At 39.0% G+C, this 24,908-nt stretch overlaps 1 protein-coding gene across 1 annotated transcript; it reads right to left on the reverse strand.

Annotated features, from left to right (window-relative positions):
- Positions 1-1,128: 1,128 nt before the first annotated feature.
- LOC114766361 (mucin-5AC-like) lies at positions 1,129-24,433 on the reverse strand. The gene is made up of 59 exons (XM_028957097.1): positions 24,355-24,433; positions 24,146-24,199; positions 23,394-23,655; positions 22,561-22,675; positions 22,194-22,284; positions 21,784-21,890; positions 21,441-21,657; positions 21,233-21,358; positions 21,036-21,153; positions 20,784-20,922; positions 20,589-20,699; positions 20,412-20,481; positions 20,158-20,295; positions 19,905-20,069; positions 19,713-19,807; positions 19,499-19,625; positions 19,135-19,390; positions 18,795-18,841; positions 18,595-18,698; positions 18,344-18,495; positions 18,120-18,258; positions 17,921-18,025; positions 17,652-17,831; positions 17,326-17,565; positions 17,078-17,234; positions 16,842-16,970; positions 16,586-16,736; positions 15,096-15,311; positions 14,634-14,822; positions 14,172-14,360; positions 13,761-13,898; positions 13,299-13,442; positions 12,837-12,980; positions 12,336-12,518; positions 11,913-12,056; positions 11,451-11,594; positions 10,992-11,132; positions 10,533-10,673; positions 10,071-10,214; positions 9,609-9,752; positions 9,147-9,290; positions 8,685-8,828; positions 8,223-8,366; positions 7,767-7,904; positions 7,266-7,448; positions 6,759-6,875; positions 6,192-6,217; positions 5,924-6,105; positions 5,647-5,824; positions 5,287-5,534; positions 5,006-5,189; positions 4,559-4,742; positions 4,273-4,451; positions 4,084-4,153; positions 2,520-2,595; positions 2,333-2,431; positions 1,924-2,052; positions 1,555-1,574; positions 1,129-1,336 (listed from the first exon to the last, which is right to left on the reverse strand). The coding sequence occupies exons 1-59, from the start codon at positions 24,431-24,433 to the stop codon at positions 1,129-1,131; spliced, it is 8,388 nt and encodes a 2,795-aa protein (XP_028812930.1).
- Between the last annotated feature and the right edge of the window lie 475 nt (positions 24,434-24,908).

Below are 24,908 nucleotides of genomic sequence, written 5' to 3' on the forward strand. Positions count from 1 at the left end.
ACTCACAGCACACAGTGCTGAAGGTGGACCCTCACACGTATGAAGCTATTATATTACAGTCTTAGTAAACAGAAGGAGCTTAAAATTCTTTTTAGGGTAAACTGGATTCAGGATGCAGAATTAAAATCAATAGCTCTGTTCTGTTAATCAAACACACAGTGATGACTAACATGACGTGTTATGTCAATACAGATTCAACAGAGTCAGCTTACACAGAAAGGATTTTATTTAAAGGTCTATTTCATAATATTTGAACAATTCAAATATTTCTGTACATTGTAATGAATTTGGTATGGATTACTCATTCACCTTTTATATGATTTGCAAGAAATCTCTGACGTTTGAGACTGATACTGAGTACTGATAGAAAATAATGGTGCTGAAAACAATGTAATACCTTTCAGTGACAGAGATAAATAAATAAACAAAGTTGACCAAAACTTGCATGCTTTAAATGTTGTTTATTTTCATATTCCATAATTCTTCATATTAGTTCATACTTACACATTAGAATATTATCACTACAAGCAACACTGAATAATATTAGACAGTTTGGATTGACTCAGCCATTTATGGAAGGATAAATATTCAGACTAGGAGGGTTTGGGAAAATACTTATGCTTTATATGTTTTGCAGATGTGTAAGGATATCCTCAAGAATAAGACGATTTATGTACTGAATATCAGGTGAATATAAAAAAATGTTTATGCTGTGTAAAACCATTAATTTAAGTAAACTACAAATAATTTATTTATATTTACCACTTTTGTGAGACTATTGTTTACAGTTTAATAGTACTGACTATACTGTTTAGGAACAAGTATGTAGTCATTTAACGATATCTCATGGTATAGCACTCCCTCTTGTGTACTATTGATACAATTAAAGTAAATGAAAGTATATTTCTTGAGTAATCCACCATTATTTTATAACTCAAAGAAAAACTAAACAACAAAGATATTCATATTGCTGTTTATTAAATTTTGAATTGCTGAAATGATACAAAAAAGAGAAATAAACCCTGCTCCTCAGGTAAAAAATAAAAGTTGAGCTGAGTGATTACTACAAACGTAAACTACATTATAAATAATAGATGATTATTGTTAAGGAGCAATGTTAGAACTGATTCACCGACGCCTGCGCTGCTTCTTCAAACCTGGGCTGGTCTCTTTGACAGTGCATTCTGTGTCAAGGCAACCACACTTTTCAATGTAGGTGTAACTGTAGTTGAACTTTGACCCATCAGAGCAGACCATCTCCACATCCTTCTTGCTTGTTGATACCTCTTGGCAACATGAGCAGGAGTGCTGTACTGTACTGCTTTCCATAGAGAACCTAAATATAGGAGCAAATGGAGAAGGACATTTCTGAGCTATATCTTCAATATGTCAGTACAGGCTGGAGGTTACATATTAAGTGCTGTATATTAAATGGAAATTTTTGTTCAATACTTACATGGAAAAGGTGTTACAATAACCTTCACAACTTGTCACTTCCACCTGTTTTGTTGACTTACAGCCACGGCTTTCCAGGTATTTAGAAGATTTTGTTACATTGCAAACTGGTCGAGGTACTGTAAAACACAAGAAAAAGATATTGTAAGTCTTTCATGGGCAAAAAAGAATATGCAATGCATTACATAAAATAAGTATAGTTTATACAATAAGACTTAAAATACTTTTGTGTCCCTTTATGTCAGTCGAAAAAGAAGCACTTACAACAGACTCGACAGCATCCATCAGGAGCAATGACTTCAGTGCCCTGTATAACAATCGCATTATAAAAATATTGTTAATATTCTGCAGAGACCCATGTTAATAATGTCTAAAATAAATCTTATATTATTAGAATAATGTCATCAATTTCATTAAATTTTCTTTTCTCTAGATTGTAATAATTTAATGGTTTCATCTGGAACTTACCTGAATACAGTCATTAGGATCGAACTCAGGACAAACAGTCTGAGCCTCAATTGTAATGAACTGGTTCTCAATCTTCACACATTCAAATCTGATACATTTGTTGCCAGGGGGGTACCAGATTTCACCAGGCTGTTAGATGAAAGGCACAAAAGAAGGACAGTGTGATAAAACTGAGAATATTTTTGTTTAACAACATAGGCTATTCTACATAAATAATATTTGTAGTGACATAAAGTTCACTGAATAACTTCAAATGATAAATATGCAGGCAGCATTAAGCTGATTAAAAAAAGTACTTTGAATAATGAAGCATAATTAATTTTAGTCACAGACTACATGTAATTCAAATCAAAGTTATAAAAAATGTTTCAATGAAAATATAAAAATAACATAAAAACAGCATACTCACTGGAATGCTGTGGGTGATGCTGCCTGAATACACTGCCACACAACTGGTCTGCACACAGTTTCCACAGCACTGCCCATCCACCGGTTGTGGTGCAAAGCCCTAGAAATCACAAAGAACAGGTCCTCAATGCATTGCTACAAGAAAATTGTTATACAAAAATAATAGAATATAAACTTCAGTCACTTACTACTGGACAGTTTGTGTCACAATGCACAGGTTCACATTCAATGGCATGAAGTTTGTTCTGAGGATCCAGCTTGTCACTACACACGCATTTTTCACATGTTTTCATGGGCACACTCTGTCCAGGCTAAAACAGGACATCACAAGTCAGCTAATAATTATTTTTCACAATTGGTTATAAATTGTGATTGTTCTTTAACATCTTATATTCCACATTATTTTTTGGGTAAATTACAGTGACCTCTTACCAGATACTCGGTATTGTTAAATAGACAGATTGGTTTAGGCACTGTAGAAATAAAATAAATAAATAAATAAATAAATAAATAATATATATATATATATATATATATATGTATGAATTGTTTGCCATTTATTTTCTTATATTCAGGGGTAAATTAAACAAAATAAAAAATTCCACTAACCACAGTCAAAGATGGGACAGCAGGCTCCCATTGTTGCTTCTAGAATGTATCCAGGAGGGCAAACTGGTGCCTTTGGACAAAGGCTGGTGTCACATGCTGAAATTGAAATACATTTTTATTTACCAAATGTAGGCAAGTCTGGCATCATCAAGTGTTTGTGTAATACTACTTTGTGATCTTTTTAGATCTACTGGCACTCTAATAATGAACCACCTTAACTTAATCAGTCTACTTCAGATCAATCAAGATAATTAATAACAAAAGCCAAAAGAGACATTACTCACTGCATTTGGTTCGTTCACAACAGTCCACCGTTTCAGTGACCTTCACCTGACCATCCTGGTCACATTTTACTGGGCTTTGAGTTGGACAAGTTAAATGGTCACAGATGATAGTCAGAGTGTCAGGGTCACATGTACATATATCACAGTCACTGGACCAAGTTGCATTAGCCTGAAGTAGAAATAATATTTAAGAATATTATTGACATAATGATGTACTCATATTACAAGTCTCTATTTCCTTTGTGTGTTTTCCTTACCTCTTTCCATTTTCCATTGGGTAACATGCAAACATCTAATGAAAAACAAAATAGTTATACATATTAAATGAGGGTTTCAGTTACCAGAAATCCTGGAAACCTTATATGTATGTATGTATGTATGTATGTATGTATGTATTTATTTTTCATTCTTACCACAGGTAGGAAGACAAACATCAGAACTGTGACTCAGCAGAGTGGTGCCTGGAGGGCAGTAGCATCCTTCCCAAATCATGTTTTCCATCGGACTAAACAAACTCACATCTTTAATGAATTTGAGGTTGTACCTTAATAAAACAATGTATTGAATTAGATTATAAAAGAAACAGAGAGATACATTAAACATATTAGGAAAAAGCTATTATTACTATTGGCACAGAACAAGAAGGGGTTGTAGTAGCCTAGTGGGTAACACACTCACTTATGAACCAGAAGACCCAGGTTCAAATCCAACTTACTACCATTGTGTTCTTAACAAGATACTTAACCATAAATTGCTTGAGGGGGACTGTTCCTGTTACTACTGGTTGTAAGTCCCTCTGGATAAATGCCGTAAATGTAAAGTAAATGCAGAACCACTGGCACAGAACCATCAGATTTACCTTTCGTCACAGGTTGATTCAATCTGTGGACCACAGGATTTATACTCCTTGGGCTCTTTGCATCTAAACTCTAAATCAGACATAAGGACACATGACTTACAGAAAATAACAAGGAATTAAGGGAAAAAAAAAAAAATATATATATATATTCCTTAATTGCAAACATATACTGTATATATAGACACTAACCACATGCTCCATGACTTGCAGATCTCCATTCAATGCAAACACCCTGCATAGCGCATTCATCAGCATAAGTCTTCAAGCTAGTGCATCCAATGGTGGTAGTGTTCATGAGGCAAACATCATATTTGCATGCTTCCACATATGGCTCATATGGTACAACTTTATGGCACTCTTCAAATGTCCTGAAAAACATTTCAAAAGCAAAACGCATCAACAAAATAATTTTTGTTAACTAATAACTAGAAACTAATTAAATTACTAAATTGCTGAATTACTTGTTTGAACTTACTTGCTCTTAATAATTTTACAAATGTCTGGATTACAGCCTGGAGGTGGATTTGGAGGTGTAGGTGGGGGAGTGCAATGGCTGCTGTTATCATGCGCAGGCCAGTGGTTAGCCATATCTGAACAAGATGAGTCAATGGTACCGTTGGGCAAACGGCAGTCATCCTTGCGATTATTGTCACATGTTCCTAATAAATAAAAATAAACAAAGATATTAAACAGTAAATCTCAAATACTGGCAAGTGTCGGAGTTAATAATCAGACTGCTCATATAAAAACGGTTTAAATAAATGTATCTTACAAAAAAATCTAGTTGCATTCACTCAGGCTTGTTTTGTGTAGTACACACTGGACAGAATTCAATAAAACATGCATACATTACATGAATCCTTTAAACACACAAACACACGCACACACACCACACACACATATATATGTAAAACATTCTCACCACATTGTCCTTCAGTGTTGCCATGAAATTTACTCCAAGGAAGTTCAATGTTAAACATAAGGCCAGTAAACATAACTTGGGCATCAATGGCTGGAATGACTAGCAATGTTTCTATGCCATTGTCAGTGATTCGGAAATCCTTATTCTGATAGGCTGGGAATATGCGCTTGTGATTCACATAGACCTTGGCAGAGGAAAGAACAGACATTAATATTGCAAAATTTATACATAAAAAAACTATTTTTGCTAATCTGTTTTTGATGCAGAAACATCATAATTACCAAGTTGGTGACTATTCCATCAGAAAGTTTTTGGGTCATAAAGATCACATAGGAATTGTAATAAACAGTTAGGGACTGAGGACATGACAGGCCATCAGGGGCATCACAGTAAACGTTATCAATGACAACACTAAAGTTGTACTTTGGAATGATCTCTTTGACCAAGATGTAAGAACAATTTCCTTGGAAGCTGTAATATGTTCCATCAAAGGTGACATAATGGGGGTCCCCAAATCCAAAACAGCGACCTTGGAAGTGGAGGAAAATACAAAACTATTCATTATTAACTATAAAATTATATCCTTGGGACAGCATAATAATATAAATAATAAATATATCATTTTCCCCAGATGCACTCACATTGACATTCATATTTGTAACAGCACCCAGTTTCATCCAGGACTTTGACTGCAGGGAAATTGTTTTCACATTTAGGTGGTGTCTCATGGCTACACTGCTTTGGGCTCTGAGTGACTGTGCCATTGACACATGTATCAATAGTACAGTTATGAGTGGGAGAATTCCAGCTTTCACCATGCTACAGAAAGACAAAAATAAGTATGAATATATCAGTATATGAACACACACAAAAATGCAGATACACACATAAACATTGCTTGATGGACTTATAGATTACCTTTCTAGGTGGACTGAGGTTGTTACAGTCTGGGTTAATAGGTACTTTAGGTGTGGTTGGGGATAGTGTAGTTGGAGAAGTAATATGACAGGGTAAAGATTGCTTCTCAATTTTACACTCTATGGTACAGATGGCAACATAACAGTGTCCATTGTGGTCAGTTTCATTGTATATAATAGAACCTGTAGAGCAAAAGTACAAATATATAAGTATATGTATCTATTTTTAGATATTATTGACTGTTAAATGTACAAGTAAATTACATTACCGGCAGGGAAGAGGTGTCCAGAAAAACTGCAATGAGTACAGTTTTCTTGGGGAGCTGTTACTGGAAGACTTGATGGGTGTGTGTGTATGGTAAATGGTGCTGTAGTAGTTTCCAGTTTTGTTGTTGTCATTGTAATTGAGGTTGGCCAGGGTTCTGTTGTATGAACAGTTGTGGATGGGGTTATGGTCTGAGTAGTACTTTTAGTTTTTGCAGTAGTTCTTGGAGTTGAATAAGTAGTTGTTGGACAGTTTGAACAACACTGCACTCTGATTTCATAATCAAAACACTTTTGCTGGGGGCTTTGGTTTTGGTTTAAGCAAAGAAGCCCAACAGATGTACTGCATGTAACATCCTGTCCAAGTTGAGACAGTGGCAGATTGGGGAACTGTTTAGCTCTACATTCAATTGTGCTTATTGTGCAGTCCAGATGAAGACTTTCTTTGATCTTCTGAATTGTTACACTGTCCCCTCCATTTGGACCTGATGTTGGTGGTCCAAAATCAAGCCAGTTGGACCATTCGCAAGTGCATGGTTTCATGGGTGTTGTAGTAGGAGTTGTTGTAGTACCTGTTGACGTACTGGGGGTTGAAGTAGTTTCTGTAGATGTAGATGTTGGAGATGTTGTGACAGTTGTTGTCTGAGTGGTAGTTGTTGGAGTAGTTGTATGTGTAGTTGACGGACACTCTGAACAACACTGCACTCTGATTTCATAATCCAGACAGTCATGGTCAGACTTCTGGTTTTTGTTAAAGCAAATAAGTCCCACACTAGGACTGCAAAGGACATCCTGACCTAACTGGGAAAGGGGTGTTCCAGGGTATTGTTTAGCCTGACATTGAACGTTAATTGCATTTTCACAGCTAATAAGGCCTGATAAAAACAAATCTTTAATTGATTCACTGTCTCCACCATTCGGACCTGATGTAGGAGGTCCAATGTCAATCCAGTCTGACCACTGACAAGTACAAGGTGGCATAGTAGTTGTAGTAGTGACTGTATGGGAAGTAGTCATGTCAGTTGTAGTTGGAATAGTTGTTGGAGTTGTTGTGGGAAATGTTGTAGTAACAAATGTACTTTGGGTCGTACTTGGAGTTGTAGTTTGTGTTTTTGTAGTACCTGTTGAAGTACTGGGGGTTGAAGTGGTTTCTGTAGATGTAGATTTTGGTGTTGTGGTGGGTGTTGTTGTGACCGTTGTGCTTGGGGTCGTTGTTTGAGTGGTAGTTGTTGGAGTAGTTGTATGTGTAGTTGATGGACACTCTGAACAACACTGCACTCTGATTTCATAATCAAAACACTTTTGCTGGGGGCTTTGGTTTTGGTTTAAGCAAAGAAGCCCAACAGATGTACTGCATGTAACATCCTGTCCAAGTTGAGACAGTGGCAGATTGGGGAACTGTTTAGCTCTACATTCAATTGTGCTTATTGTGCAGTCCAGATGAAGAGTTTCATTGATCTTCTGAATTGTTACACTGTCCCCTCCATTTGGACCTGATGTTGGGGATCCAAAATCAAGCCAGTTGGACCATTCACAAGTGCATGGTTTCATGGGTGTTGTAGTAGGAGTTGTTGTAGTACCTGTTGAAGTACTGGGGGTTGAAGTAGTTTCTGTAGATGTTGGAGTTGTTGTGGGAGTTGTTGTTGTGACCGTTGTGCTTGAGGTTGTTGTTTGAGTGGTAGTTGTTGGAGTAGTTGTATGTGTTGTTGATGGACACTCTGAACAACACTGCACTCTGATTTCATAATCAAAACACTTTTGCTGGGGGCTTTGGTTTTGGTTTAAGCAAAGAAGCCCAACAGATGTACTGCATGTAACATCCTGTCCAAGTTGAGACAGTGGCAGATTGGGGAACTGCTTAGCTCTACATTCAATTGTGCTTATTGTGCAGTCCAGATGAAGAGTTTCCTTGATCTTCTGAATTGTTACACTGTCCCCTCCATTTGGACCTGATGTTGGGGATCCAAAATCAAGCCAGTTGGACCATTCACAAGTGCATGGTTTCATGGGTGTTGTAGTAGGAGTTGTTGTAGTACCTGTTGAAGTACTGGGGGTTGAAGTAGTTTCTGTAGATGTAGATGTTGGAGTTGTTGTGGGAGTTGTTGTTGTGACCGTTGTGCTTGAGGTTGTTGTTTGAGTGGTAGTTGTTGGAGTAGTTGTATGTGTAGTTGATGGACACTCTGAACAACACTGCACTCTGATTTCATAATCAAAACACTTTTGCTGGGGGCTTTGGTTTTGGTTTAAGCAAAGAAGCCCAACAGATGTACTGCATGTAACATCCTGTCCAAGTTGAGACAGTGGCAGATTGGGGAACTGTTTAGCTCTACATTCAATTGTGCTTATTGTGCAGTCCAGATGAAGAGTTTCCTTGATCTTCTGAATTGTTACACTGTCCCCTCCATTTGGACCTGATGTTGGGGATCCAAAATCAAGCCAGTTGGACCATTCACAAGTGCATGGTTTCATGGGTGTTGTAGTAGGAGTTGTTGTAGTACCTGTTGAAGTACTGGGGGTTGAAGTAGTTTCTGTAGATGTGGATGTTGGAGTTGTTGTAGGAGTTTTTGTAGTGACCGTTGTGCTTGAGGTTGTTGTTTGAGTGGTAGTTGTTGGAGTAGTTGTATGTGTTGTTGATGGACACTCTGAACAACACTGCACTCTGATTTCATAATCAAAACACTTTTGCTGGGGGCTTTGGTTTTGGTTTAAGCAAAGAAGCCCAACAGATGTACTGCATGTAACATCCTGTCCAAGTTGAGACAGTGGCAGATTGGGGAACTGTTTAGCTCTACATTCAATTGTGCTTATTGTGCAGTCCAGATGAAGAGTTTCCTTGATCTTCTGAATTGTTACACTGTCCCCTCCATTTGGACCTGATGTTGGGGATCCAAAATCAAGCCAGTTGGACCATTCACAAGTGCATGGTTTCATGGGTGTTGTAGTAGGAGTTGTTGTAGTACCTGTTGAAGTACTGGGGGTTGAAGTAGTTTCTGTAGATGTAGATGTTGGAGTTGTTGTGGGAGTTTTTGTAGTGACCGTTGTGCTTGAGGTTGTTGTTTGAGTGGTAGTTGTTGGAGTAGTTGTATGTGTTGTTGATGGACACTCTGAACAACACTGCACTCTGATTTCATAATCAAAACACTTTTGCTGGGGGCTTTGGTTTTGGTTTAAGCAAAGAAGCCCAACAGATGTACTGCATGTAACATCCTGTCCAAGTTGAGACAGTGGCAGATTGGGGAACTGCTTAGCTCTACATTCAATTGTGCTTATTGTGCAGTCCAGATGAAGAGTTTCCTTGATCTTCTGAATTGTTACACTGTCCCCTCCATTTGGACCTGATGTTGGGGATCCAAAATCAAGCCAGTTGGACCATTCACAAGTGCATGGTTTCATGGGTGTTGTAGTAGGAGTTGTTGTAGTACCTGTTGAAGTACTGGGGGTTGAAGTAGTTTCTGTAGATGTAGATGTTGGAGTTGTTGTGGGAGTTGTTGTTGTGACCGTTGTGCTTGAGGTTGTTGTTTGAGTGGTAGTTGTTGGAGTAGTTGTATGTGTTGTTGATGGACACTCTGAACAACACTGCACTCTGATTTCATAATCAAAGCACTTTTGCTGGGGGCTTTGGTTTTGGTTTAAGCAAAGAAGCCCAACAGATGTACTGCATGTAACATCCTGTCCAAGTTGAGACAGTGGCAGATTGGGGAACTGCTTAGCTCTACATTCAATTGTGCTTATTGTGCAGTCCAGATGAAGAGTTTCCTTGATCTTCTGAATTGTTACACTGTCCCCTCCATTTGGACCTGATGTTGGGGATCCAAAATCAAGCCAGTTGGACCATTCACAAGTGCATGGTTTCATGGGTGTTGTAGTAGGAGTTGTTGTAGTACCTGTTGAAGTACTGGGGGTTGAAGTAGTTTCTGTAGATGTAGATGTTGGAGTTGTTGTGGGAGTTGTTGTTGTGACCGTTGTGCTTGAGGTTGTTGTTTGAGTGGTAGTTGTTGGAGTAGTTGTATGTGTTGTTGATGGACACTCTGAACAACACTGCACTCTGATTTCATAATCAAAACACTTTTGCTGGGGGCTTTGGTTTTGGTTTAAGCAAAGAAGCCCAACAGATGTACTGCATGTAACATCCTGTCCAAGTTGAGACAGTGGCAGATTGGGGAACTGCTTAGCTCTACATTCAATTGTGCTTATTGTGCAGTCCAGATGAAGAGTTTCCTTGATCTTCTGAATTGTTACACTGTCCCCTCCATTTGGACCTGATGTTGGGGATCCAAAATCAAGCCAGTTGGACCATTCACAAGTGCATGGTTTCATGGGTGTTGTAGTAGGAGTTGTTGTAGTACCTGTTGAAGTACTGGGGGTTGAAGTAGTTTCTGTGGATGTAGATGTTGGAGTTGTTGTTGGAGTTGTTGTGACCGTTGTGCTTGAGGTTGTTGTTTGAGTGGTAGTTGTTGGAGTAGTTGTATGTGTTGTTGATGGACACTCTGAACAACACTGCACTCTGATTTCATAATCAAAACACTTTTGCTGGGGGCTTTGGTTTTGGTTTAAGCAAAGAAGCCCAACAGATGTACTGCATGTAACATCCTGTCCAAGTTGAGACAGTGGCAGATTGGGGAACTGCTTAGCTCTACATTCAATTGTGCTTATTGTGCAGTCCAGATGAAGAGTTTCCTTGATCTTCTGAATTGTTACACTGTCCCCTCCATTTGGACCTGATGTTGGGGATCCAAAATCAAGCCAGTTGGACCATTCACAAGTGCATGGTTTCATGGGTGTTGTAGTAGGAGTTGTTGTAGTACCTGTTGAAGTACTGGGGGTTGAAGTAGTTTCTGTGGATGTAGATGTTGGAGTTGTTGTTGGAGTTGTTGTGACCGTTGTGCTTGAGGTTGTTGTTTGAGTGGTAGTTGTTGGAGTAGTTGTATGTGTTGTTGATGGACACTCTGAACAACACTGCACTCTGATTTCATAATCAAAACACTTTTGCTGGGGGCTTTGGTTTTGGTTTAAGCAAAGAAGCCCAACAGATGTACTGCATGTAACATCCTGTCCAAGTTGAGACAGTGGCAGATTGGGGAACTGCTTAGCTCTACATTCAATTGTGCTTATTGTGCAGTCCAGATGAAGAGTTTCCTTGATCTTCTGAATTGTTACACTGTCCCCTCCATTTGGACCTGATGTTGGGGATCCAAAATCAAGCCAGTTGGACCATTCACAAGTGCATGGTTTCATGGGTGTTGTAGTAGGAGTTGTTGTAGTACCTGTTGAAGTGCTGGGGGTTGAAGTAGTTTCTGTAGATGTAGATGTTGGAGTTGTTGTGGGAGTTGTTGTTGTGACCGTTGTGCTTGAGGTTGTTGTTTGAGTGGTAGTTGTTGGAGTAGTTGTATGTGTAGTTGACGGACACTCTGAACAACACTGCACTCTGATTTCATAATCAAAACATTTTTGTTGAGGGCCTTGATTTTTGTTCAGACAAAAAAGTCCAACAGATTTACTGCAAGTAACATCTTGTCCAAGCTGTGCCAGTGGTAGACCAGGGTATTGTTTTGCTCTACATTCAATTGTGCTTATTGTGCAGTCCAGATGAAGAGTTTCCTTTATCTTCTGAATTGTTACACTGTCCCCTCCATTTGGACCTGATGTTGGGGGTCCAAAATCCAGCCAGTTGGACCATTCACAAGTGCATGGTTTCATGGGTGTTGTAGTTGGAGTTGTTGTAGTACCTGTTGAAGTACTGGGGGTTGAAGTAGTTTCTGTAGATGTAGATGTTGGAGTTGTTGTGGGAGTTGTTGTTGTGACCGTTGTGCTTGAGGTTGTTGTTTGAGTGGTAGTTGTTGGAGTAGTTGTATGTGTAGTTGACGGACACTCTGAACAACACTGCACTCTGATTTCATAATCAAAACATTTTTGTTGAGGGCCTTGATTTTTGTTCAGACAAAAAAGTCCTACAGATTTACTGCAAGTAACATCTTGTCCAAGCTGTGCCAGTGGTAGACCAGGGTATTGTTTTGCTCTACATTCAATTGTGCTTATTGTGCAGTCCAGATGAAGAGTTTCCTTTATCTTCTGAATTGTTACACTGTCCCCTCCATTTGGACCTGATGTTGGGGGTCCAAAATCCAGCCAGTTGGACCATTCACAAGTACATGGTTTCATGGGTGTTGTAGTTGGAGTTGTTGTAGTACCTGTTGAAGTACTGGGGGTTGAAGTTGTTTCTGTAGATGTAGATGTTGGTGTTGTGGTGGGAGTTGTTGTAGTGACCGTTGTGCTTGAGGTCGTTGTCTGAGTGGTAGTTGTCGAAGTAGTTGTATGTGTAGTTGATGGACACTCTGAACAACACTGCACTCTGATTTCATAATCAAAACACGTTTGTTGAGGGCCTTGATTTCTGTTCAGACAAAGAAGTCCAACAGATTTACTGCAAGTAACATCTTGTCCAAGCTGTGCCAGTGGTAGACCAGGGTATTGTTTTGCTCTACATTCAATTGTGCTTATTGTGCAGTCCAGATGAAGAGTTTCTTTGATCTTCTGAATTGTTACACTGTCCCCTCCATTTGGACCTGATGTTGGGGGTCCAAAATCCAGCCAGTTGGACCATTCACAAGTGCATGGTTTCATGGGTGTTGTAGTAGGAGTTGTTGTAGTACCTGTTGAAGTACTTGGGGTTGAAGTGGTTTCTGTAGATGTAGATGTTGGTGTTGTGGTGGGAGTTGTTGTAGTGACAGTTGTGCTTGAGGTCGTTGTCTGAGTCGTAGTTGTTGGAGTAGTTGTATGTGTAGTTGATGGACACTCTGAACAACACTGCACTCTGATTTCATAATCAAAACACTTTCCTTGGAGGCCTTGGTTTTTGTTTAAACAAAGAAGGCCAACAGATGTGCTGCAAATAACATCCTGTCCAAGTTGTGTCAGTGGGAGACCAGGGTATTGTTTTGCTCTACATTCAAGTGTACTTATTGTGCAGTCCAGATGAAGAGTTTCTTTGATCTTCTGAATTGTTACACTGTCCCCTCCATTTGGACCTGATGTTGGGGGTCCAAAATCCAGCCAGTTGGACCATTCACAAGTGCATGGCTTCATGGGTGTTGTACTAGGAGTTGTTGTAGTACCTGTTGAAGTACTGGGGGTAGAAGTACTTTCTGTAGATGTAGATGTTGGTGTTGTGGTGGGACTTGTTGTAGTGACAGTTGTGCTTGAGGTCGTTGTTTGAGTGGTAGTTGTTGGAGTAGTTGTATGTGTAGTTGATGGACACTCTGAACAACACTGCACTCTGATTTCATAATCAAAACATGTTTGTTGAGGGCCTTGATTTTTGTTCAGACAAAGAAGTCCAACAGATTTACTGCAAGTAACATCTTGTCCAAGCTGTGTCAGTGGTAGACCAGGGTATTGTTTTGCTCTACATTCAATTGTGCTTATTGTGCAGTCCAATTGAAGAGTTTCCTTGATCTTCTGAATTGTTACACTGTCCCCTCCATTTGGACCTGATGTTGGGGGTCCAAAATCAAGCCAGTTGGACCATTCACAAGTGCATGGTTTCATGGGTGTTGTAGTAGGAGTTGTTGTAGTACCTGTTGAAGTACTTGGGGTTGAAGTGGTTTCTGTAGATGTAGATGTTGTGGTGGGAGTTGTTGTAGTGACGGTTGTGCTTGAGGTTGTTGTCTGAGTGGTAGTCGTCGGAGTAGTTGTATGTGTAGTTGATGGACACTCTGAACAACACTGCACTCTGATTTCATAATCAAAACAATTCTGCTGGGGGCCTTGATTTCTGTTCAGACAAAGAAGTCCAACAGATTTACTGCAAGTAACATCTTGTCCAAGCTGTGCCAGTGGTAGACCAGGAAACTGTTTAGCTCTACATTCAATTGTGCTTATTGTGCAGTCCAGATGAAGAATTTCTTTGATTTTCTGAATTGTTACACTGTCCCCTCCATTTGGACCTGATGTTGGGGGTCCAGAATCAAGCCAGTTGGACCATTCACAAGTGCATGGTTTCATGGGTGTTGTAGTTGGAGTTGTTGTAGTATCTGTTGAAGTACTGGGGGTTGAAGTGGTTTCTGTAGATGTAGATGTTGGTGTTGTGGTGGGAGTTGTTGTAGTGACCGTTGTGCTTGAGGTTGTTGTCTGAGTGGTAGTCGTTGGAGTAGTTGTATGTGTAGTTGATGGACACTCTGAACAACACTGCACTCTGATTTCATAATCAAAACACTTTTGTTGAGGGCCTTGGTTTTTGTTCAGACAAAGAAGTCCAACAGATTTACTGCACGTAACATCTTGTCCAAGCTGTGTAAGTGGTAGACCAGGAAACTGTTTAGCTCTACATTCAATCGTGCTAATTGTACAGTCCAGATGAAGAGTTTCCTTGATCTTCTGAATTGTTACACTGTCCCCTCCGTTAGGACCTGATGTTGGGGGTCCAAAATCAAGCCAGTTTGACCATTCACAAGTGCATGGTTTCATGGGTGTTGTAGTAGGAGTTGTTGTAGTACCCGTTGAAGTACTGGGGGTTGAAGTAGTTTCTGTAGATGTAGATGTTGGTGTTGTGGTGGGAGTTGTTGTTGTGACCGTTGTGCTTGAGGTTGTTGTTTGAGTGGTAGTTGTTGGAGTAGTTGTATGTGTAGTTGACGGACAGTCTGAACAACACTGCACTCTGATTTCATAATCAAAACACTTTCCTTGGAGGCCTTGATTTTTGTTTAAACAAAGAAGCCCAACAGATGTGCTGCAGACGACATCCTGTCCAAGCTGTGTCAGTGGGAGACCAGGGTATTGTTTTGCTCTGCATTCAATAATATTTATTTTGCAGTCCAGACGAAGAGTTTCTTTGATCTTCTGAATCGTTACACTGTCTCCACCATTAGGACCTGATGTTGGTGTTCCAAAATTAAGCCAGTTGGACCATTCACAAGTGCATGGTTTCATGGTTGTTGTAGTGGGAGTTGTTGTAGTACTTGTTGATGTACTGGGTTTTGAAGTGGTTTCTGTAGAGGTTGGTGTTGTTGTAGGACTTGTGGTAATAGTTGTGCTTGAACTCGTAGTTTGAGTAGTAGATCTTGGAGTAGTTGTTTGTGTTGTTGAAGCAGTAGTTGTAGTTTTTGTTGTGCTTGAAGGTGAAGTAGGCACTGGAGGGAGCGTTGTCACAGAACATATCTCCATTGTACAGCACTCTAGTTTTATTTCATAATCAAGACACTGTGGAATTGGGCTTTGATCGATATTCTTGCATATTAATCCCTCCGCTGTGTTGCACACCACATTTTGGTCAAGCTCTGACAGGGGAACCCCAGGATAACGCACTGCTTGGCAGGATATATTAATTGGCTTTTCGCATGTCTTAAATTTTTTACTAATTTTACTGATTGATTCTATATCACTTCCTCCAGGTCCAGGCTGTGGATAGTCATCATTTATCCATTTTGTCCATGTACACACTTTACAGTACTCTGGTTTTGTTGTTGGTGGCATAGTTGTGGTCTGTGTACAAAGATTTTCATCACAGCAGAGTACACGTATTTGGTAATTATAACACAAAGGGAAAGGGCTTTTTTGGTCTTTGTTTTTGCATGTTAAGCCTTTTGCCAGATCACATTGTACAACTTGACCAAGGCTACTGATATCTTTATCTGGATATTTTTGAGCTCTGCATTGAATGTTGCTTGGTTTTTCACAGAATTTGTATCCTTCGGCTCTAATTTTATCATAGATTTCAGAGTCTCCACCAGAAGACCCAGGTACTGGGAATGTAGTGTCAAACCATTCTGTCCATTTACATGAACGCTCGCATGCAGTTGTTTGGAATGATGTTTGCACAGACTCAGTTGTTTCTACGGACAAAATTTGAAATTCAGATTGTTTTTGTAAATAAAATTGAATTTAAGATTAAATTACAGTTATTTTATGGTTACACACACCTCTAAAATGGACAATGTTAATATTAAAATTACTTTTAAAATTGCAAATACCTGTTGTGAAAGTGAAAATAGTTGTAGGCCTTGTTGTCACTGTTAATGTAGTTGGGACTGGAGTTGTGGGACATGGATACATTTTTCTTACAATCGTTCCATTCTCAGCACAATGTGCTGTTAAGCAGCTGTCTAGTCCATCTGTGGTGTTGTAAATCAAAGCTCCTATGTTGAACTTTTTCCCATTGTAAATGCAAGTACAAGCTGAAAGAAAATAAAATGAAATATATGTTGAAAAAGCTAATCCTGTATTGCAGAGGAAAACATTAAAGGGAAGAACAGTTTAATTTGTTCTTACCTGAGTCATCATATTTGCAGCTGATTGTAAGGGAACTACAATAGCTGTGGAAAATGTAAATTTGATATTTCAGGTTTGGGGATTTGCACAATTTCTAAAGTAGTAATTGATGTTTTCAAATGGTTTAAATGTATACCATGTCTGACAGTTGTCTGAGGTGGGTACTTTCTCTCCATTGTTGTAGTGTTTCCCCTCTTTGTCATAACAGCCACACTTGTCCTTCTCTACACATTTCATTGTGTCTTCATCAAAAAATGGCTGATTGGCAGGACACTTAGGATAGCAGCCTGAGAGGGGAGAGTATTGCCTTTAGTGCACGATAGCAAAATGTCTATGAATGACTATCTGTGTATTTTAATAAACATATTTAAATACATTTATTTTCTCTGTACCTTCCAGTGGTGGTATCTGAGCAGAGCACTGTCCAGAAGGATTTCGACAAGTCTTCATACATGAAGCACCGCAAGGTTTGTAGTGCCATTCACACTCACCCGGTGGATTATAGTAATCACAAAATAATGCTGTAAATCATGGCCAAAATGCAATTAAAATGTTGCAAGACCACATGGTTGGTTAAATGCATTTAAAATGTTGGAAGACTTAAGAGATTTTTTGAGATGCAACTCACGGCAAATATCTGGTGTTCTCCAGGCTACACAGACTGCTGCCTCATTGCAGGCCTCGGCATAAGCTGCCACAGCAGTACAGAAACACTCACAGTCTCCTCCACTATCACATGCACATGAATCTCTCACACAAGCATCAAAGAAAGGAGAAGGATCCACCTCAAAAGTAAAACAAAAGACATTCAAATTTCAAGAAGGTAGTTGCCGTGGAGCAATTACTTTAAATTTACAATGGCTATGTTGAACTTACCTGAGAATGGCAGGATGTAAAAACATCACTTTTTATTATACTGCATTGCTTTTGAGCCCAAGACTGTCTGTACGGGTTGGAAATACATGGGTTTTTGTTGGTTTGGGTATTAGGGCAACTTGGAGACACTTTCCAGCTATTTCCAAAATCCAGGGGATCAACTACAAGTTCTTGGTTTCTGCTTGTAAAATCATTGTTGGCATCTCTGTCGTAGTTTCCACACAATCCACAGACATGTCCCTTTTAGAAAGAAAAATATGGCAGCAAAATGAGCAGGGCTAATACAATCACAAGCCATGAAAAATATTATGTTCCAGCATACAAACCTTGAATTCTGGACTCAGTTTAATGAACATACTGGTTTTCCTATCCCACATGAGAATCAGACCATTGTTTGCTTCAATTACTAAATAAATTCCCATGGTGCGGATTTGGTATGGGACTTGTGTGCCTGTATTTCTCTGTACAACTTGATAGCTTCCATCTGTCAGTATTAACTCGTTATTCTAGGATGAAAGACAATAATTTCAATAATCAATCTGATTCAATCTGAGTTATAACATAGAGCTAAATGTAATGTAGAAGTAATAATTACCCCCAAGAAGAGCTTGATTGACTTTGAACAAGTGGTGCCTGTGGTTCCACAAGGAATGTTCTCTGTGATAACTCTGAAGGTGCCATCAGCATTGCCACAGTAATCCTATTTAGAGAACCATCAAGTAAGTACATGCAACAATATACAGCCGTGTTTGCTATGTAGTCCAACAATTTGTCCATAGCCAGTTCAATCTGACCTGTGCAAGAGTGTATTCACAGCCTCCATTGAAGTTGTATCTTTTGCCATCGAATGTAATGTAGTGTCCTTCACCATATATTGCACAGGTTCCATGGCACAGGTTTGTGGAACACTCCCATTTACTGTCTTTGCACGTACTGTTTTGAAAGTTGTAGACTTAGAATGTATTTCAGATATTCTTAATGTGAAGAACAAAATAAGTTTATGGTATCGTAAACAAACCAGGTATTGCAGTCAATCTTGATACTGTCCCCTGCTTGGTGTGGAATTCCATTGTGGATGCAGGGACATTGGCTCTCCTTGATACAACCACCCTTTCCATCAGACACAAGTTCATTTGGGCACATACAACCTGACACACACTCTGTACTGATCTGTTGTGAGAAAGAAACAATCCAGATCAATAAATGAGATTTATAGAATTAAGTCTTCATAGCAAGTTTCCCACCCTGTCATTTCTATTAAACACTCACACAGGCCATGTCAAGGGTGTTACAGCTCTTTTGGCACTCTGAACCTTTGACTCCTGGGTCAGCTTTGGAACAGTTGAAGAAAACCATGGGTGCAATACATGTTGCTAAAAAATAAATATTAAATATATATTTAGTGATTCATATTGTCATGATGTAACATAAGTTAAATCATTAGCTTTTTGAAGTGTACATACATGCACGGAATTCAGTTTCCCCAATGCAGCTGAGTTTGCCTGCTTTACATGTGCTGAAATACACAAATTCATAAAGAACGTGATGCAATCAATAAATAAAATGCTTATTTGCATACAGTGAAACACAGCATAGCACAAAATGTGTCCAGTGACTTATTCCTTTTGTGAACAAAATGCAATATGACAAAGTGTAAGATGATTCCATCATTATATAAATCAGAAAGCTTTTTGTGCACAGAACTAAGTACTTGACACTTGGCACCCCGAGACTCTTCGCTGTTTCTTATTTACATTCATCTGCAGTCAAACAGCTGTAAAAGCACAATGGCTATTGTTGGTGACTTACCACATGGCTGTATCTTTGCTGATGACTTCTCCAGGGGGTATCACTTGGCCCTTAAAGTAGCAAGAGCAACTGGTAGGTTGGACACATTTCCCCCCATCATCCAAGTATGTTCCTTCTGCACAAATGCAGCCATCCACAGGTTGAAATGTTGTTGAACAAGTGAAATCAGGGTCACTGTAGCACCGGCACGAGCGATCACTGTTTGTTATGCTGGAGGCATAAACCATGTTGCCTGGACAGGTGGTGGTGTATTTATCTGCAGAAAAAGATAAAACCATTTACTTCTAAATATATTTACTGCCAAACAATTGGCAAAAACATATAATTTTTTTCAAAATGCAAAAAACGCTTAAGATGCACTCACTGCAAGCCATATTTCTCCAGCTATCCAGCTGTATGCCTTTGGAAGCACACGCATGTACATAGGAGGAGAGGGCAGCACACATACAGTCCTCACTCTTCTCACAGTTGCAGCTGTCATACATGCAGTTCTGCATTTAGGGAAAAAAATATTTAGGTCAATTCATATTTATCATTTATAACAATTTATGGAATTGTTTTAAGTATTAAAAACACACTTCTTTGTAAATGTCTGGATTGATCTCTTTGTGACAGGGAGCAAACACTCCATTAGGATCAGAAAGAAGAGAGCACCACTGCTTAGCATATTTCTCTGAAATGACCAAAAAATAACAGCAACAATGTTAATGCCAAGCCCTCCAAAAAAAAAAAAAAAGAAAGCAACAGAATTCATATAACTTTGGCATTACCATTTTCTAAGCTCAAACTGCATGGAGCCTCAAAGCTGCTCTTGACGTCAGGACAGTTAGCTCTTATTTTCCAGGTGTTTGCAAAACCTGCTCCAGTTCCTTCTCTTCCTCCATTCATTGTTGTGAAATCATCAGCTTGGATACTGTTGTAATTTCCACACAGACCTGCAATGGGTATGTTACAATGAATATATTCTAGATTTTTATGTTTGTCAGTGGCTCACATCTGAAAGTTGTGCATAACGCCACATACCACAGATCTTCTGCCTATGTGCAGGGCTTGCTGTTATGTAGACCTGCATTACTGGTATGAGCTGGATCTGTAGCTCAATGCCAGAAGATGCTTGGACAATAATGAAAAATGTGGATGGTTGGAAAATCTTCACACCGCCTGTAACAAAGATTAAAAACGATTAAGAACAAATCCAAGAATAATGCAACATCTTTATAAAACCCCCAATATAATGTTGTTTAATAACTCTTACTACTGTATTTGTTGGAACCTACCTGTTGAAAGAGGTAACTGAGAGTAGATTCTGTTGACAAAGGTTTTTCCACTGGCCTGAATGTTGATAACCTATGGAGCAGGACAGCAAAGTGGTTCCTTAGTCACAACAGATACTGCTCAACATCCCTCCTCAAGTAAAGCTTTCTAGCTGCAAAAATGACATGCCAGTTGCTTACAGTGGCTCCATTAGAAACAGCCAGTGTCACAGCCTTCAGACAGCTCTCAGTGTCAGTCAGACCGCATTTGACAAGGTCTCCAAGAACTGTGAAGTCTGCTCCATTGCATTGCTGCCAAAAAATACATTACTTTTAGTCACTTATGCTTAAATGTGGTTAACTTCACTAGCACTGGGAAGAGGGTTAGTGGCTCACCTTTGACAAAACATATGTACAGTCACCATGAAAAGTGTAAGCTTTCCCATCGTAGGTGGTGATGTGAGAGCCTCCTTCCACTGAACAAGTGCTGGGGCAATTTTTCTCCTGGCAACTCCACTGTCCTCCAGCACAGGTACTATTTGGGCAACATTACAATTAGTGTGCGTTTGTGTGTGCGTGTGTGGCTCGATTAATATCAGAAAGTGAAATGATTACATTTTCTAGTAGTCATGGAAAGCACTAGCATACCATTGTTTGCAGCTGGTTGAGTACGACTCTCCGGGATTGTATTTCTTTCCATTGTGAGTGCAAGAGCATTCCTTCAAGCTAATGCATCCCTTTCCATTGACATCATCAAGAACAGTGCCTAGAGTGTACATTAATTGTTCATTTATATGTGCATTTATACGTGCATATACATTTAAATAGAGATTGTCTCCAATTACCGGGTGGGCAGAAGCATCCATCAGTACAATGTTCCTCACACACTTGTCCTCTATCAGGGTGTGAACAGGTATCTGCACAAGCACTTCCACATTCTTGGTGGACCATGTTATTAGGGCATGATTTTGCTGTTAAATGCAAGGGTATTTCAGTCGATTAGTCCATTGTTCTCTTTCACAGAGTAAAAAAAAAAAAGAAAGTTACACTCACAGCAGAATTGCTCAGTCCGCCACTGGGTGGGCTTCCCTCCTGCGTGAACACACTGGCGGGAAAACTCGGTGATGGTGCTGCACAGGCAGAATGAATCAGAGGTCTTCTCACAGTGACACATGTCTGCCACACAAGCCTTGATGAATGAGTCTGTGGCAACCAGATCCTTACAACTGCTGAAGGATGGGCTGGAAAGCAGGTGCTCACAAACTGAAGTCTAGGCCAAGAAGAATATAATGGTTTAAACAAATCTTCAATACAGGCATGATGGTGCAAAAGACATAGATTATAAAAAAAACACTATGGCATTCATAATGTAAACATTGATAGTCATTTCTCATACCAGCTTGTGGCATTTTTCATCAGATGGCAGAGGGTTCTCAGTGCAGGTTTCAGTTGGACCATCCATCTTCCAGAAATTTCCAAAATCAGCGGGTGATATTTCTACACCTTAAAAATAAACAAAACACAATTGAAATGGTCCTCCCTGCCAACCAGTGTAAGATGGTCCCAGTCATGGCCTATGTCGGGTGACCCGAGCGGCCCAATAGTAAGTGTTCCTTTCCTTTCTCCGTTTCCACTTCCCCTTCCCCAATGTAGATTCCTATATGTTTGTTTGTCCCATAAATTAATAAAATGTTTTTTGTACAAAGCACCTGCGCCTGGGTCCTCCCCTTCCTTGGTGTTCTGACAACAGTGCCCTTATTAAATATTTTAAAATATTGGCTACATAACTGAAAAATGACTGCATACCATTTTTGATGAACTCATCATAAAGTTGGACTCCATTGAAGTCTCCACAAAGACCACAAGTCTGGTTCTTGTATTTATTGTCCAGCTCCACCTTAATAATTGATCATTAAAAGGATTATCAGCTTGACATACCTGGTAGACATACATACATATCCTTCCAATGTATTACTATATACACTATATGTGTTTATATTACAGATTTTATCTTAAAATAACTATTTTTAAACACTAAAACGATCTTGCATAAATACTGTCTTAAACTGAACTGAAACAGTTACATTTGGACAAGAATTCACAATTAATTTGAAACAAATGGGACACACACATGACACAATACAGAGAACATTTCTTGTATGGCATGTCTTACCATGAATGAGTCGTCTTCATTCCACATTGCCACAAGTCCTAGCTTTGCTTGGATTGCAATATAAGAAGGTCTCTTTTCAATGTGGACTCCTGACTGACTGAATGGTAGTGTGATTCTACAGTAAAAAGAATAAAAAGTATTTGCTTATTGCTTTTGATGTCATAAATGTAAAAAAAAATACATTTATCAATTGTGAAATAAAATGCAGAAGGAGGGTTTTAGTCTTTTTAAACAGCCCACAAATTTGAACTACAATAAAATATTTCTGTCCTCCTTATGAATTGAGTCAAAGTATGTTTTAAAAAATAGCCATAAAGGTTGTTTCATGTATACAGTACAAGCCAAAAGTTTGGACAAACCTTCTCATTCAATGTATTTTCTTTATTTTCATGACCATTTACATTGTTAAAATGTTATAAAGGCATCAAAACTATGAATGAACACATGTGGGGTGGTAGTGGGTAACACACTCGCCTATGGCTTTGGCTTGGCTTTGTGCACCTAGTGGGTAACACGCTTTGCCCAGAAGACCCAGGTTCAAATCCCACTTACTACCATTGTCCCTGAGCACTACTGACACTTAAAGTCGATCTTGATAATGCTCTAAAGCACTAGTATATTTTCTTAACACAGCAGAATAAATTATGTCAATAAATTAATCTTAAGATGTTTCTATTAAGTATGTATCCAGAATTCTGCAAACATGTACCAAACCATTCATAAATTATTTTAACATTAGAGCTGGAAAATTGACACCAGAACTAACTCAAATGAATTCAGTCCCTAATTATGAGAGCATTTTACAAACACAAAGAAGGTGACCAATGACTCACGTTTTTCCATTAACAGCAATGCTTCCCTTGACCAGCTCTACTGCAGTGCCCTCAAGAATCATGGTGATCTTGCTGATGGTCGGCAAGTTGTTCACCACTTCGCGCCTCATTTGGATGTTGAAATCCTCATAGGCACTCCTGCACTGCGAAGTGAAGATGTAGTTGCAGCTGGATGGGAGCTGGAAGACGTCCCCGTCAAAGGCCTTGAAATGGTAATTGCCCCATGTGCTGCAGACCCGTTCATTGTGAGCAGGGCTCACCCCTGGAAATTCAAACAGCAAATCAATTCTTCCATTGTGCTCGTCATATTTTAACCATGATGGGGCATTGCCTTTTCCTATTCTTTTCTCTCGTGAACCATTGCAGCTATGTTCACTAAAGCAGTCAGAGAGTACAATGCATACAATGGAAAATGTAAACAGTTATTATAAGCTAAATTTAAAGTTAAGTAACACACCTCTATTTACTATGCAAATGTAACATAATTCTTTCAAATATTTCTGCACTACAGTGTTTGACTTTACTTTAATGAAACAAATAAATTTTTGAATTTATTAAAGTTTCTTACTAAAATGGTATAAAAGGTAGTGTATCCTAGTGTTACCCTATTTACATGAGTTTACTGAAAGTCGTAATACCCTCATTCCTCAAGTGAAATTAAAACATTTAAGGCATTATTCTCATAACCTGTTCCCATTTCATTTAAAAAGAAAACAATACACACTAAACATATGCAAGATGTAACTACTTACCTGAAATCATTGATATCTTGGTCATGGATGGAATAATGTTGACTTTTTTGGAACCTGTTAGAACCAAAAAAATATTTTAATATTCAAATTTATTCCATTATTTAATCTGAAAAATCTAAACAAGGACAACAGGTCGTAGGAAACCCTAAAATTAATAAAACCCAAGCAGCACAATCATTTTTGTACAGTCATAAAAATTTGCCCCTTACCTAGCTCTGAGGTAGTTAATCCGATGCATAGTGTCACCCATAGTAGCACCCCAATGGGTGATTCCTTCACTGTCCCCATGCTGGCCTGTGGGTAGCAAACTGCACCACAGGTGACTGAGAGTGGTGCTTAGCTGGGCTCTGGACTTTATACCACCAGCCTTTGTGATATTGGTGGGTGGAAGGAGTGGCAGTGGAACTGAACATAGGTGCCTCCTAAATCATTCTGGTGTGAGAACTAAATTTAGATCCATCCTTTACTTTAAAATTTCTAAAAGTTTATTTTAAATTTACCTATAAAACAATTTTTAATAATGCAATTAAATAGGTAATTGGAAACCATTGTACAGCTTTAGTAAAGGCATAATATGATTTGTTTGCCTTGTTTTGACTCATGCTGTAAACTCACACAGCTGTATAGGGGTGTTCCTTTTTAAAAAAGATTAATTGCGAATTATATCCATTGAATGTGCACTGTGGTTACCAGTTACTATTGTCTGCCTTATCACAAAAATTTGCAACTCATAATGCCTAAGAGCTACTGACTCAATATGAAT

This window comes from Denticeps clupeoides, chromosome 16 (assembly GCF_900700375.1).
Source record: "Denticeps clupeoides chromosome 16, fDenClu1.1, whole genome shotgun sequence".
Classification (NCBI taxonomy): domain Eukaryota; kingdom Metazoa; phylum Chordata; class Actinopteri; order Clupeiformes; family Denticipitidae; genus Denticeps; species Denticeps clupeoides.

Coding starts and splice junctions, on each gene's coding strand:
- LOC114766361 (XM_028957097.1), bottom strand. CDS start 24,433: ATGGGGACAGTGAAGGAATCACCCATTGGGGTGCTACTATGGGTGACA. Junction 15,312..16,585: donor TCAGACAACTGTCAGACATG/GTATACATTTAA, acceptor CGCTCCCTCCAG/TGCCTACTTCACCTTCAAGC. Junction 6,876..7,265: donor AACTCCAAGTACGACCCAAA/GTACATTTGTTA, acceptor AGTGTTGTTCAG/AGTGTCCGTCAACTACACAT.